General features: G+C 38.2%; 1 protein-coding gene across 2 annotated transcripts in view; it reads left to right on the top strand.

Moving 5' to 3' along the window:
* Window positions 1-15,414, top strand: part of CFTR (CF transmembrane conductance regulator) — an 86,004-nt gene that overhangs the window by 19,707 nt on the left and 50,883 nt on the right. For both annotated transcript variants that reach the window (XM_082062126.1, XM_082062127.1), the window contains exons 4-11: window positions 572-787; window positions 1,709-1,798; window positions 3,138-3,301; window positions 3,781-3,906; window positions 7,736-7,982; window positions 10,278-10,370; window positions 10,911-11,093; window positions 13,483-13,674. In XM_082062126.1, the coding sequence (XP_081918252.1) occupies window positions 572-787; window positions 1,709-1,798; window positions 3,138-3,301; window positions 3,781-3,906; window positions 7,736-7,982; window positions 10,278-10,370; window positions 10,911-11,093; window positions 13,483-13,674 (1,311 nt within the window). The remainder of the gene's footprint in view (window positions 1-571; window positions 788-1,708; window positions 1,799-3,137; window positions 3,302-3,780; window positions 3,907-7,735; window positions 7,983-10,277; window positions 10,371-10,910; window positions 11,094-13,482; window positions 13,675-15,414) is intronic.

Below are 15,414 nucleotides of genomic sequence, written 5' to 3'. Positions count from 1 at the left end.
TGTCAGAACCCTGGATACAGTGTCTAGAACTGTTGAGTAGGATGATCCAACTTGTTTATACTTTTATTCTGTTGCTATTTCCATTTACTTTCTGGTTTAGGTATGTGCTCACTGTGTTGTTATGGTGATGGTGTTCATTTCAGGAGCTCTGAGTCTTCCTATGTCCTGTAATTCCAGTAAGGTGCAGTGAGAACTGTTCTCTAGGGGCCAAGACAGAGATCCAGCCCGTTAAACTGGGTTCAGTCATATGATGTGGCTAATCCATTACAACTCTGAAAAGCTGGAAGCTTATCTCAGCTGTCACTTTGGTAGGAAATGATCAAACAAAGTTTACAAACTAGATTTACTTTGGTGGAGTTGCAGGAGCATCAAAGATTAAGACAGCAGTGACTTGTCTGTTCTGCTATGCAATTTCTGCAGCTTTCTGTGGTTTACACAGCAAAAAGACCTGGCTTCCTCATTTAAGATACAAAGCTGTAAATCTCAGTTGGTAAGACTTGAAATTAAAATGTTAATTCATTTGAAAAAAGTAAACAGACTACTATTTTTTTAATCTTATTTTTGTCTGCAGGAGGTCACCAAATCTGTGCAACCCCTTCTGCTGGGAAGAATAATAGCTTCCTATGATCCAGACAACTCCAGCGAAAGATCCATAGCCTACTACCTGGGCATTGGCTTGTGCCTTCTCTTCCTCGTGAGAACACTACTCATACACCCTGCTATATTTGGTCTTCATCATATAGGAATGCAAATGAGGATAGCTATGTTTAGTTTGATTTATAAGAAGGTAATTGTTTCATTTACACTCAAAGCCAAACCTCTGTCTGGAGCCTACGCAACTTTTAGGCCAGTTTGTTGAAAGATTGATAGTTTTGTTAGTCAAGGTACACAAAGTACACAAAAGAATAATGTGGCTAACGTCAGTTTCTGACAGCTCTCCATTTCCTAAGTCCAAAGAATTAAATACTTGTCTGCAGCTGGTTTGACTGAAGTCAGCCTCTGTATGAGTTCAGACTTGCTGGATATGTAGTGAAATGCCTTAATTGTTCTACCACTGTGCTCCTGTTATGCACGTGTATGACAAAGGAAGAATAACATATGCTGGTGGCCAAAGAATATTTTCAAATGAGGATTAGAGGTGATGATTTAAACAAGAAATATAACATAGAGGGGATTGAGTTTGAATGATACTGTGTGAGATCTCTATAGCTTGGAGAATCAACAGATACTGATGCTTCTTATGTTTGTAAATCCCAAGGTTTTAAAAGGTATTTGGTTTTACCAATAACAAAACCAACTAATTTAAACAAACATCTTAGTTACTCTAATATAAAGCTCACTGTGAAAACATCTTTCAAAAATATTTGTCAGGGTAGGCACAGTAGGGGATTTTTGAGGATGCACAGCAGCACACAGCATGCATGCTTAATTAAGAATCACATTTGAATATATATCTATATACATAAAATATTCAGCAGAAAACAAGGGCTAAGTCAATAAATCAATATTTGTAAAGCAATTTAATGGCTATATTAAATTCAAGTGACATAAATAACAAGTTTAATTAGACTTCCTTTATTGTATAAGCAGATAAGTGAATTGTTATTTATACTACTGTACCACTGCTTGTTATTTTTATCTGTATTTATTCTGTTTTATGGGAATGAGTTACATGGCCATTTTTCTATGGTTTTATTTTCTTTTACAGATCTTAAAACTGTCAAGCAGAGTTCTAGATAAAATAAGTACTGGACAACTGGTCAGTCTTCTTTCCAACAATCTGAACAAATTTGATGAGGTGTGTCATCAGTTATTTAGTGATCCATCAAATACAAATGTAATACTTCAAACCGTTCATGACAAACATTAAGGAAGGAAGCAGCGTAAAGGACTGCACTGAGCAACCATTGTAGATATGAAATGAATCACTACCTTAAGGAAATGTGTTAGCAAGTGGTCATGGAAATGCTCATGCTGATACTTATGCATCCTTTATCTCCTATGTTGATTAGTAGAGGAAACCCAGGTATACCATGAACACATGCTTGTTCTACGCTCCAGTTGGAACCTTGCAGGAAACCTTTGTGTTACGCAGTTGGTTTCACAGAGGTCAAAACTTGCTGGTTCAATCCTTCCATACTCTTTTCCTGACCACCGTAATTTTTTACTATGGTGACCCTGTCCATTCCTGTCATTGAACAAGTGATGACATTCAACATCCTGTTGCTACTATTACCTACTCTCCTAAAAGTGAATAAGTGTTGATATAAGACCTTGGTAGGAACCATTCCCAACACATCTGTTTTAGACAATACTTTTGGAGTGTCCTTTAAAACTTCTCTTTCATTAAAGACACGGAGGTAAATCCCTGCTAATGGCTTTGGGGACCAGAAACTCTATGAACTTCTGTTCAGCATGTATGTTTAATGGGCCCATTGGTAGTATGGGGTTTACTTCCTGTGAAAGAAGCACGATCCAAGAGACTGCAGACATATGGCTGGAACTGTAGGGTCTGTCTATTTTAAGCACTAAATTACTGTAAAGAGCAATATCAGCTAGTGCTGGACAAGCTAGGACAAGTGCCTTATCGTTGCAGCAGTGTAGCTGCAGTAACACCGACCTCGGTGCAGCCCAATCACAGAATTCAGTCCAAAATCTCCCCAATGTCAAGGAACATTTTTTTGTTCACACAACAGTCATCTCTTCACCAAAATAATATTTGCCTCCTATATCAGATTAAATAATTCTGAGAAGATTCTTCTGTGTGGTTTTTCTCATCTTGCAGTCATTGAAAAAACCAACATCGATACCAAATTCTGTTTACTTTTACAAAGATGGATTTTTTCCTCATGCATATACATAGCAAAGAGACAATTTCAGACTGAACTTTGCCTTAAAAAATCAAAGTTTAGGTGTGGAATGTATACGTATTGCTGCACTGTCATAATTAACACCCAGAATGCTATGTGCTCAGGATCATAAATCCTCCTTTATAAACTTGTTTTACTACTGAAAATATTTGTACCATTCTTCATTACATTTTTCGAAGTGTCACTTTAATGACTTCTTCCTTTTCATGCAGTTTTCAGAGCACATCTGTAACTTGTATTATTATTTTCTGCTGTGGGCTTCCACAGGGTCTTGCTCTGGCTCATTTTGTATGGATTGCACCTTTACAAGTGGCATTGCTGATGGGACTGCTCTGGGATATGTTAGAAGCTTCTGCATTTTCTGGACTTGCTCTTCTTATAGTCATGGCCTTTTTCCAAGCCTGGCTGGGACAAATGATGATGAAATACAGGTGACAAGACTGTTTTAAAATTTTTCAATATATTTTCTTGAAACACGTTGGTTTAAGAAGTTTATACCACTTTATTAAGGGTCTCTGTTTATGCCCTTGTTACAAAAGAGGAGTCCAAAGAGTGTTCACTATGTTGGGAAAGTCACGGACAAGCCTTTACTCATGTAGTAGCAGCTGTCTAAACAAAATGAAAGGTAACATGCAGTAAAGGTAACATGCAGTAAACAGTGATAATGCTTTGTAGAATTAAATCTCCTTGTTAGTGACTTGATTTATTCTTTTTAAAGCTTGTATTTTCCCCTTAGTAAAACAGTTACTACCTTTCTAATAATTCATTTCACATTCTTCATAATTCTGCTAAAATAAATATTTTAAGCATACGCATATAGGGAAAGTGTTTTCATAAGATATAATGGAATACAAACTAAATATACAGGATGAAAAAGATTAAGGCTGACCTATTGCCTTTTTACTTTTAGGAATAAGAGAGCAGGAAAGATCAATGAGAGACTTGTCATCACCTCAGAAATAATAGAAAACATACAGTCAGTTAAAGCCTATTGTTGGGAAGATGCAATGGAAAAAATGATTGAAAGCATCCGTGAGTAAGTATTCTCATTTATTAGTCAAATTTTTTATGTGCTCAGAAAAAAAAATCAGGTGGCTATGAACAACACCTGTGGTCTCATTAGTTAAGAAGTAAAGCACACAGATATTAATCCTCCATAAACTAACCGTGCATTCCCACACTGCCGCTTTGTTTTTTTTCCCAATTTGTCAAGTTTACTATGGAGGTGAGATTTTTTTTTTTTTTTTTTTTATTTGCTTCCTCATTTGATATAATGATATTTCAGTGGTTAGTTTGCTCAGGTAAAACAATTCTGGCGTCTGTGTTTGCTTCCGGCCAACCCTATCCTCATATTACAATAAAAAGCCCTTTTGTCATGGTTACTTAAGGCTTTACAGACTTCCCCATTCTGCAGTGAAGGAAAGAGTATGAGTCCTCTGCAGCCATTTCCTGAGAAATGCAATAAAGATGGTTTTAAATGTTACATGCAATCTGTGAAAAGATTAAAGTAGTACAGCTTCATGTATTCGTCCTGCACAATTACATTAACATTTATTGCCTGTAGATGGCCTTGTATAATGCTTATCTCTTCAATTAATATCAAGACGAAACTGGAACTACCAGACTTGAAGCAGAAAGGAGGTAAAGAGCTAACCTAGCTTTAACCTCATAGCCAAGAGCTGTGAGGAGAAGGTCTTTGTTACTAACAGGGAGTCCTGCAGGAAGGGAGAAGTGACATTGACTGATGGGTGACGCTGTACTAAAGCTGTCCCATGTGTTTGTTTAGTCCTTTACAGAGAATTAAAATTCTGTGCCAGGTGTGTGATTGGGAAAATAAAAGAAATAGAAGTGTCATATTATCATGTAAATAAAGGAGATGAAATTATATTATTACACAAACACCTTCTTGTTCAGCTGCTTTCTGAAAGACAATCCAGGGAAAGTGAAGTGTTCTCTACCTTTAAAATAAGGAAGATCTTAAAATTTGTAATGATTTACTGTAAACAATCAGAGAAAACTCAGTCTGAATCCAAGCTGTGAGTTCCAGCTCAAGGATGGAAGCAGGTTAGGATTCCCCTGCTGTCACTAGTCACATGCGTTGCTTTTGGGAAATTTGAGACTGTATGTTGTGAGCAAATCCTGTAGAAATGAATGAAATTAGATTTAGTCCACAAAATGGTCACAGAAACCTGGAAAAAAGACTGTCACTTTATGTTCTATATTTTCTACAATAATTATAGTGGATTTTGCAATGTTGGAATTCAGTTTTTATTATGTTAGGCATGAGTTGTTTTAAAGACAAGAATGCTAGCAATATTACAAGGTCAAAGTACCTCTCTTCTACTTCTCTGCACCAAAATACTGTATAATTTTGAGTGATCCAGCAGGTCACTTGGTGAAGACATCACCAGAGCAGATCAACCTGGGAATGTTAGTGTTTCAGTTGAGTTTTGCTTGCTGAGCCAGCCCTGCAGGGCCTCCCAATCAGTTGGCTTGTTAAGCTGGTGGGGAATGAGACCTTGTGTGTGAAGCCGTGCCTGTGTTTTAGCAACGGTGTGTTATAACTCAGTTGTTACCAAACCTCTTCTGCATGCTGGTGTTTTCTGGTGTGACCCCATTTAATCAACGCTAATGAACTGGCTAGACCAGTGCCTGTACTCTGGTAGATATGAGATGCCAGGGCTGGCCATCCTGCAGGTGTAAGGCTGCCACAGGGAAACTCCCCTGGGGAACTGTGTCACTTCATAGGGATGAATATGGGCTGCCTCCTGTGTGCCCTCTGAAGTCTGTACTGATAATAACTGTTTGTAACAAGTGTCTGAATAAACATACCTGCACTCCTATGTGTTATGCAATGTATTCAGGGAGGTGAAAAACCACAATGCCAAACCGTTCCCCTGAACCATAGCATAGCAACTGGGAAAGGTGAAGTCCAAGGTTGGAAGAGTCTGTACTTTGTCAGCAGAAGATACATAGAATGATTTGGGTTGGAAGGGACCTTAAAGACCATCTAGTTCCAACCTCCCGTCATGGGCAGGAACACCATCCACTAGACCAGGATGCTCAAAGCCCTGTCCAACCTGACCTTGTCATCTTTATATGAAACAAAGAATCTCAAGCTCGTGTATTTGTAGTGATTCTTGCAGCATCACTTCAAAACCAGACATACACTGGTCTACATTCTATATGTGCATGAGGCTTATAGCATCACTTACATCTCCCTCCAAGTGCCCAAATTGTGTCAGCAAGACCTGTCCCAAATGAGTGCTTAATTTATAGAGCTCTCAAGCCTGTAGACAGATCCACCTCTGGAAAATGTTTATGTGTGGCTGAGTAAGCTTGTGGATGGTACTTCGGAGCATACTGAAAAGGGTTAGTGCTTTGATTCTTCCTCTCTGGAGTAGCAGCTGTGTGCTTCAGCACTGGGGGGATTTTGGTAGCTTCTATCCAGGCATTTGTGTGGGATTGGATGAGCACCAAGCCCAAAAATCTTTATTATCCCTATTCAGTGCTGCCACCCACAGTCTTATACAAGCTCTGGAGGGACTTACAAGGCCCTTTCTCCAGGGCAGTGGCTGCCGCTGTGGCGGTGACCTGCATGCCTCACTTCTTTCTTCAGGCCTCTCTTGTGAAATACCTAACAAGAGGTGCTAGACCCCCTGCTCCAAAACTGGCTGAGCTCAGATTTTCTGTGAGGGACTTTTAGGAACACTTTGGCTGACAAAATCTGGTAAGATGCTGGATGCATGTGGAAGTCTCATGTGTGCATAGTGTGGAGCTGAAAGGGGGTTCCACACAGCTCAAAAATCCTGAATGGACTTGTCATGCAGACACTGGCTCAATACTGGAAGACACATGAAGATTACCAGCTCAGCCTTTCAACACCATCACCGATGTGACTTTAAACTTGCAGTATCCCAGTGGTTTGAGCACTGAGCCACTGAACAGGCACCTGGAGTGTAGCTCCATCTGTAGCCCCAGTTAATTGTGCTTGCAGCAGATCAATTGCTCTTTTGCTGTAGCAGAGGTGCCTCTGTTCTGGCAAAGCCAAACTGCAGGGCACCTGGGGAGCATGAGGTGAACAGGGTCAAAATGAGAGCAGTCAACAGAAAGCTTCAGCATTCTGAGTTAGGGCCGTCAACTCAAAAAATGAATTATGCTCCCTGGATTGTTTCTCTTTTTATTTGATAGCTTGCTGCAAGATGCATAAACACTGTGGAAGCAGCTAAGAGTGATCACCAGTTGCATTTCTGACTGCACAGCAGTCAGCAAGTTACCCTGTAAACTGAGCATCTACGGAGAAAGGAAGGGGGAGAGCAAACTCCCCACCTTCCACCTCTTCAAGCTGAGGTTAACTGATACCTTACTTCATCGGTGAAGCTGTTAGTGGGGGGCTCTGCAAAAGGAGATGACACTACAATTGGGTTGTGGATTGTTCTTGGTTTTTTTTTATGGTAATGTATAACAAATCTGGCATTTCCAAGTATCTAGGGGAGTTATGCATCTAGATGACCAGATTATTATGGGATGATGCTTCTGGGAGTGTATTGTATACCACAGCATTAGATTCTTACAAATGGTTGTGCCAGGAATTATAGAGACTTGTAGCTTATGAGGTGTCTAAATCATGGCATAGATCATTATTATTTTGTCTGACATCTCTGAACACTGGTGCCAAATTTGGCTCCAATTAATTTTCAGGTCCAAAAATTGTTTAGAATCTTGCTTTTTTAACTTCGGTCCTAGAAAATAACAAGGATGAATGTGCCTCTGAATTAATTGTTTTACCAACAGTTCCATCCAAAATACTTGTAAGATGAAAACTATGGAATTCTATACTAATTACTTGCATTTTTTTTTAACAGAACTGAACTGAAGCTAACCCGAAAAGCTGCTTATGTGAGATATTTCAACAGCTCAGCCTTCTTCTTTTCAGGCTTTTTTGTGGTGTTTTTAGCTGTGCTTCCATATGCTGTGATGAAAGGAATTACTCTCCGAAAAATATTTACCACCATTTCCTTCTGCATTGTTCTTCGAATGGCAGTGACCAGGCAGTTTCCCGGGTCCGTACAGACCTGGTATGACTCTATTGGAGCAATAAATAAAATACAGGTAGGGTACATGCACTAAAATCTTCCCAAGTACGTAAGCTAATTCTTTATAGCATGTTATCTTGTCAGATGATCAACAAAAGTGCACAGCATTTATACAGACTTTCCGAATATACTATATGTTGCTTTGACCACACACCATGAAATGTCATTATAAATCTTGATATTTGTTATATGGTTCCCCAGGCAGCAAAACCACAGGAGCCTCATGCTTACCCACATGCTGCTTTTTTTGAAACAGTGGCATTTAGTTATTTCTTCTCTTTGCAGAATACGGAACTTAATAAAAATATATAATGAGTTGTGGTGCTCAAGAGATGTTTTTCCTTCAGAAAAGGAAGTACAAAATTAGTACATGTTTTATATAGCACGGCTTCCAGTCACAGATCTTCTGTTTTCCTAGCTATTAGTGGCAAGAACAGCAGGAGATTGTGGATCTTATGCAAATGTGCATCTCATTCATTATGAGTAGCAAACATAATTAAGGTACTGGTCAAATAATTATTACTTACCTTACCTACTGAGATCAATTGCTCATATACCAGCATGAGAGGCTTATCTACAGAGTCAAATCAGGGTGAATTCTCATTAACTCTGTCTGGTATATCTGCTGTTTTGAAATAAATCAGTCCTTAGGGAAAGAATTCTTATTCTATCTCAGGGTGAAATCTTAGACTTTTCAAACCACCTTTTTTTTTTTTTTTTGGTAAAACATATGTTTTATTATTTTTAGTGTGATAAAAATACCTAATATGGAACTTAAAGATCTTAATTAGAAATCTGAACTTTAATATAGAATAGGAAGCAGGTATTGGATTTTTATTATTTTCAACTGGGCAGAAAACTTGAGAAATCTAGCCGTAAACCTTTCTGTTTGACATTCAGAAGGCTGCCTTGTTGGGTCTCAATTTAAGCAGCCCTTGTGCTCTCAGATTCCCTAGGTATTAGTGCAGTTATCCCGTCTCTCCTGTTTCCTGGAAGAGCATATCCAAAGCCCTGTCACAGAACTGACAAGCCCAGCTGTCATGCCACTGCCATCACTTTACTGAATGCTTGTCTTTGGGGTTTTAGCTCTGTGGGTGCTCCTGAATCCATAAATAATCATCTCTTTGTGGCAGGTTCATTGTAGACCCCATAGACAGGCTGCACAGGATTCCAGAACACCAATGCCCTTTACTTGTCACAAGAAACATAAACAAAAATAAAAAACTACTTAAATATTCTCTGCTTTAACTGCTTCATCAATATAGAGAGTTCAATGGGCCAGAGATGTCCCCTGGGTTATTGTAGCTGCCCTGTAGCTACCAGACCTGTGTTTTCTAGGCCATGAAGTCTTTCAGGACCAGTGTTCTTTCTCTGTGTCTGCTCCAGCAACTCCACTGGATGACCCCACTGCCTTTGTTATGAAAGCCTAGCTATCGTTTCCTTCTTCTACATAAACTGTATCTGTTTTGCTTTCCAGTTTTTTGGTTCCTTTTTACCCTTTAAATTGTCTGCTTTTTCCCTTTTGCTGGTACTACTTGGGTAATTTGCCAGCTTACTGTAGAGAACTGATTTTCCCCCTTACCATCTGCTTAGTTCGTCCACTGTATTGCCCATGTAGACCTACTTGATTCTACATAATTTAAAAAGATGATTTAAGGGAGATGTTACCTACAGAGTGCATAACCTTAACAAAATCATGGAACAGAAAAGTTATCTTTCCTACATTAGTACAGGTTTACTCTTTTTCCCTAATAGTATCCTAGAAGGTAACACAAGGCTCGCATTTCTGACTTGTGTTATTTGAAATTACGCTACTTCAGTGCTTCACTGGCCAGGATCATTATTTGACTCTTTTTTTGTTGGTAGAGACATTATTCTAATGCTTTTAAACTCTTGCAGTTTTGGAATAGGGAGATAGCAGCATGTAGCTGCTTTATTTCAATTTACCAGAGTGCAGCCTTCCAAGTCCTACTCCAAAACCAAAGTTTATTTGAAAAATATTAAGGTCAGAGGGTGATGCTGCCTGATACAAGTCCTGAAAGCAAAGGAAAAAACAAGTTTTGATATACCAAATAAATTTATGGTTATGCTTTCAGTAGCAATGAAAGAATTGGTAGTTTCAAAAATATTTCCTTCTGCATCCAAAAGACTCTGTATAAGCTATATTTATGCCTCCCTCTAAGACCCTACAATGCAATAGCACCATCAGAAATAGTAACTAGGGCTGAGCGTTAGCAAGGATGTTCTGGTTTGTGTGATACGGCTGTTGTCCCTTACCATTTCCTTTCATCTCCTTTCTTGGTGTTTCTAGGATTTCTTGCTGAAAAAAGAATATAAAGCCTTGGAGTATAATCTAACAACCACTGGGGTCGAGCTGGACAATGTAACAGCTTTTTGGGATGAGGTTAGTACTTTTACCCAAACTAAATTAAAACACAGAGTGTATCTTTTTTACTGATACTTGCCTTGATGTTCTCTAAAATGAAGAGCCTACATTCCTTCATCTCAACTGCCTTCAGATGACAGCAAGCGAGGAATGTATGGCAAGTAGTTAATGCATGATATCAAATTATCCACGACTGAGAAACTTTGGAAGAGACCTTTTAATAAGTGTTAAGGTCTGTAATTAGTAGTTATTTCTTATTTAAGCCAGCCTGAAAACAGAATCAGGCCGTGGCATGTATAAACATTGGAAAGCAGTTCTGTAATAGGCAAATTTTGTTTGTGTACACAAACTTAGGAGCAAGTCCAATAAATCCATTAAAAATATATATATATATTTAAGAATGTAATAAATGTGTTATATTAATAGATAGGAAAAGTAACATTGGAAAAGTAAGTTCATGTGTTTTTATAATTCCATGGTACAATATACGTCTGCATATGCATGTGTTTTGTTTTTTTCTTTAATGTCCATACAAATATACATATGTGTGCATTGCAGGGAATTGGAGAACTGTTTGTAAAAGCAAACCAGGAAAACAACAACAGCAAAGCTCCTAGCACTGACAACAATCTCTTCTTCAGTAATTTTCCCCTTCATGCCTCTCCTGTTCTTCAGGATATAAATTTCAAGATTGAGAAGGGACAGTTATTAGCTGTTTCTGGATCTACCGGAGCAGGCAAGGTATTTCTATTTCTGTTGTTTCAATGAAAGTCCTGATAAATTTAAGAAATACTATTGTGTTGTTATCTGTATTGTTACATGTATTGTTACTGTATTCTTGCTATCCTCTGTTTGATGTAAAAATGATGTCTGCAGGAAAAAGTATGAATGAACTGCAAGCTACAATAAAATGGCCAATATTTACTAGAAGTTTTACTCTGTGGCCAATATGAGAAAGAGTTTGCTGGATATTTTTTAAATGCAGAAGGATACAGACTTAATAAGGCAATAGCAATTTTAGTGACTTTCCTACCTTGCTAACATTTTGAGGAAAAATTTGGACACAAGATGGTCAGTAACCTGACAAGCCTGATACTCATTAGCCAGGTAACCAAGATGTGTGTCCTGGACATGTGGTATATCTGGTCACTTGTGCTCCAGCTCCAACAGTGCCTCGCGTGGACAAGCTCCCAGAATCCCATGTGAAAGCCTGGGAAGGTGCTACTGAAATTGGTGTTTTTCTGTGAAAATGTGTGGTTTAGACCGATCATTGTTTTAGAACCTTAAAATGTTATGAATACATTTAGTTTGTAGATAACGCATCCAGTTAACCTTATTAATATAAAATGAGTTGAACTGTGATACTCATATTCTCTTTGAACAGCAACTAATTAGATGAGGCTTTCATCTTGACTGGGATTTCTGAGGAGATGTGAAAGTCAAACATTAATTATGTGTTTGACAACTTTTCCTGTTTAACACATTATTGGTGAATATATTCTGATTTCTTTAACTTGCACTGGGTAAAATCTTTGGTCTGTTGGAGTCAATGGCAAAGGACTCATCAATTTCAATGTGATATATTATTTTTCAGTAATGATACCAATAGGAAAGAGCAGAGGACTCAGGACATGAGGTTGTTTTCAAGTTGATGGGTTAAGGTGCTTTTTACCATGATATTTCTGAATTAACAGAATACTTTTCCTGTGTTGCTGATAATCTCAGATGGCTGTTGCTAAAGCCGATACTTGTCATGCAAAAATGTAAACTAGAAAGTGCTGAAGGACATATGTATATCTCCTTTATTCAACTACTTAGGAAATTGAGGAAAATTCAGGTCACACTGAGCAGTTTATGTGAGTATACACATACAACAAATTTGCAATTTTCAAGGCAATAAAGATAGAAGACTTATTATCTGACAAATTTACCAAAACTAAGATTTACACCCTCCTCAAAACAAACAAACAAACAAGTTATGCCTTTCCTTTCAGTCTTTTAATTTAAGGTTTCCTTCATGTTGTTTGAGGCTATTCCTATATATTCCGGGAACTGTCAGGACTGTGAAAGAGACCGTACACTTACTTTGTAGCAAGTGTGAAGCCTGACATCAACTCTTTAATACTGCCTCAATATTAGATAGGGTTGTGTTTGGGTTTTGTTTGTTTGTTTTTCCATTTATGTTATATGGCACAAAATACACTAGTTTAGTATCTGGTGTGCAAAACAGATTAAGTGGTTGTCCTGTGCAAGATCAGAAATGTCTTACTCAGCATTTTGGAAAATTCATATTCGTGAGACTCCTGCTTATTATATAACTTGTCAGAGGATCTCTGGGCTTGACAGTATGAAACTGTGACTTTGAGATAAATTTTTAGATCTTTGGCTATTACATCCCAGCTTTGTTGCCTGTTTATTAGTGATAAGAACACCACTGGAATGGCTCTGTAACATATTTTTCCTTGTATTTCTCAATTCTGTTCTTTGATCTAGTAGCCACTGATGTGTGACAAGGTTACTACAAGCTACTGATTAACTTTGAAATTATAACATGTCAGTACTGAAATTGCAATCAATTCTTTTATGAAGGGAAATAGTAAATATACTTAGGTCATGTATTCACGTAAATGAGTTAACAGTTCAGATCACAGTTTGTGAGTAATTGTATATACATACACAAAGAAATTGCATTTTTCAAGGCAATGTGGATAAAAGGCTCATAAACACTAGCAAAATTGTAAACATGAATTGTGTTGTACAAAGAACAAACAAAATAGTTACTGATAATGTTAAAAAACTAATAACATTCTGTATATGTCTCACAGATAATTTTACCTCGTAAAATTAGTGGAAGTTTAATTAAAAATGCATATTTTTGCAGCAGCATGCCTTTTTTACAAGATATCTTATGCAATTTTTATTGTTCATTGGATGAAGTTTCTCTTATTACAGAGGCGTTTCCGAACCATATTTATCATGAAAATCTTCACGAATTGCAGTTTATAGGGACACTCTTTACAAGACAAGTGTGCAATTTAAGTGACTTAGCAGAGTGATTCTCATTTTGTTTAGCATTTCTCGTGGTTGTACAGATTTCTGATATATTAACCAAATGTTAATGACTTTTCAGACTTCTCTTCTGATGTTGATAATGGGTGAATTGGAGCCTTCACAAGGTAAAATTAAACACAGTGGAAGGATATCCTTTTCACCTCAAGTCTCCTGGATCATGCCTGGAACAATAAAAGAGAACATAATTTTTGGTGTATCCTATGATGAATACCGATACAAGAGTGTCATCAAAGCCTGCCAACTAGAAGAGGTCAGTCATCTAGGACTCTTTAAGACCTGTGACCCAACCCAAGTGACACCCCTCCCCCAAAAAATCAGGGAGTGGAGCTTTAAGTAAGCATGACATTTCTGAGATTTAAGGTACCTAGCCTGGCGTCCCAGTTTTGTGGTGATGCAGGTCAGCCTGTTGCCAGCTCCCTGGGAGATACACTGATGGTGCTGGATCTGGTAGTTTACACAACAGGAACTGGCTCATATTGTAAGTTATCTGCCTTCTCAGTCTTCCTTGCTAGTGAAAAACCTGGGTAAACATATTAATGTTAAAGAAATGATGTAAAAAGTATAGTTCCTACAATGTTTTGTGTTTTTTTTTTTCACGTTTCTTCCCCATGAAGAAGTTTTTCCTTACAATCCTGAAAATTAACCTGTCTTCCTCCTTTCTTTTGCACTTTGAAAATGTCTCCAGGGATAATTCGAACTCTGTGCCAGAAACCTGAATAATTTAGAGGAAAATCTTGACTGAAGTTGGGTTTTTCTGTGTGCACATTGAGAACTGGTATACTGGAAATTACTGCAGGATTGATCTATGTAACAAGTAGCCTACAATTAGTGCAATGTCATAGAAATGTCCTTGTGTGTGTTTGGTGTTGCTAGAGGGTAGTGTAAGAAAATATAACTTTTCACATTGCCAGATACAAAAGAAGCCAGCATTTTAGACCTTTCCACCCTTATTACTGTGCCTTAGGATCAGGCATTTTGCATGTATATGAAAACAATAAATATTTAACTGTGCAGAATAGGATCTGTCTTTAGGCCCCACAGTAGAAGCATATTTTCCTTTAATGCCAGTCAAGCAAGAAAACAATAGCCAGCCTGTTTAAAAATAAGATGAGGTTACTGCTCTTTATCTCAGGGCAGGGTACAGTTAAGTGATAAAGTAATCTTTTTGTCTGTGTTTATGGCCATTTCAGCTTGTGTTTGGATTGTGGTTTGCTGGAAATCTTCTTTGAAAGCTTCTGAAGACAGGAGAATTAACAACTTCTGTGTCAGACTTTTTGCGGTCATAAAAGTTGTGGTTAATGCCAGAGCTCCAAGAAACAACTGGCTTCAGCAGTTCAAAACTGCGCTGGTCCAAAAAGGCTTCCCAGCCCATCCCCTTCCTAGAGCAGAAGGTGGTTAATGATGGCTCAGTGTCCTGGTGTGGGTGGGACAGCTTGGTGGCTCAGTGTTGCTGGGATGGCTCAGTGTCTCTGTGTTGGTGGGATGGCTCAGGGTCAGTGGGACACCTCGGTGTTTCAGTGTTGGTAGGACAGCTTGGTGTCTTCGTAGGTTGCAGGTCCTTTGTTCTCCAAACAGGCTCAATCAAGCCAGCTTTGATCTGTGCTGGTGCAGCTCTGTGCAGAATGATATGCTTCACCTCCTAGCAGGGCTCATTCTTTGAGATCAACTTTGATACTTATAAGGATATTTTCCTCTGGATTGAAGCTGAATAAATTGGGCTGGCATGAAGAGAAGGCAGAATAGTCTGGAAGGAAGCCAAATGTCTTACCTTACTGCTATTATTATGCTTTCTAATCTTGTTAGCTTTCACATCTCAGTTACCAAACAGGACTTAGTATGACAGACCGAAGGATGGATTTAAAATATTGATTCCCTGTTTATTCCCCATTGTCACCTTTTAGGGGTTTATTATGGCAAAGAGTTAGTGCTTTGTTGGATTGGGCTTATGTGTGTTCTCATTCTTCAGAAAAGAGAGGTGGCAGAGGCTTTT

Source organism: Streptopelia decaocto (genome assembly GCF_964273445.1).
Source record: "Streptopelia decaocto genome assembly, chromosome: 1".
NCBI lineage: Eukaryota > Metazoa > Chordata > Aves > Columbiformes > Columbidae > Streptopelia > Streptopelia decaocto.
Note: the sequence above shows the minus strand (reverse complement) of the source record. Positions and strands in the feature narration are given on the sequence as shown.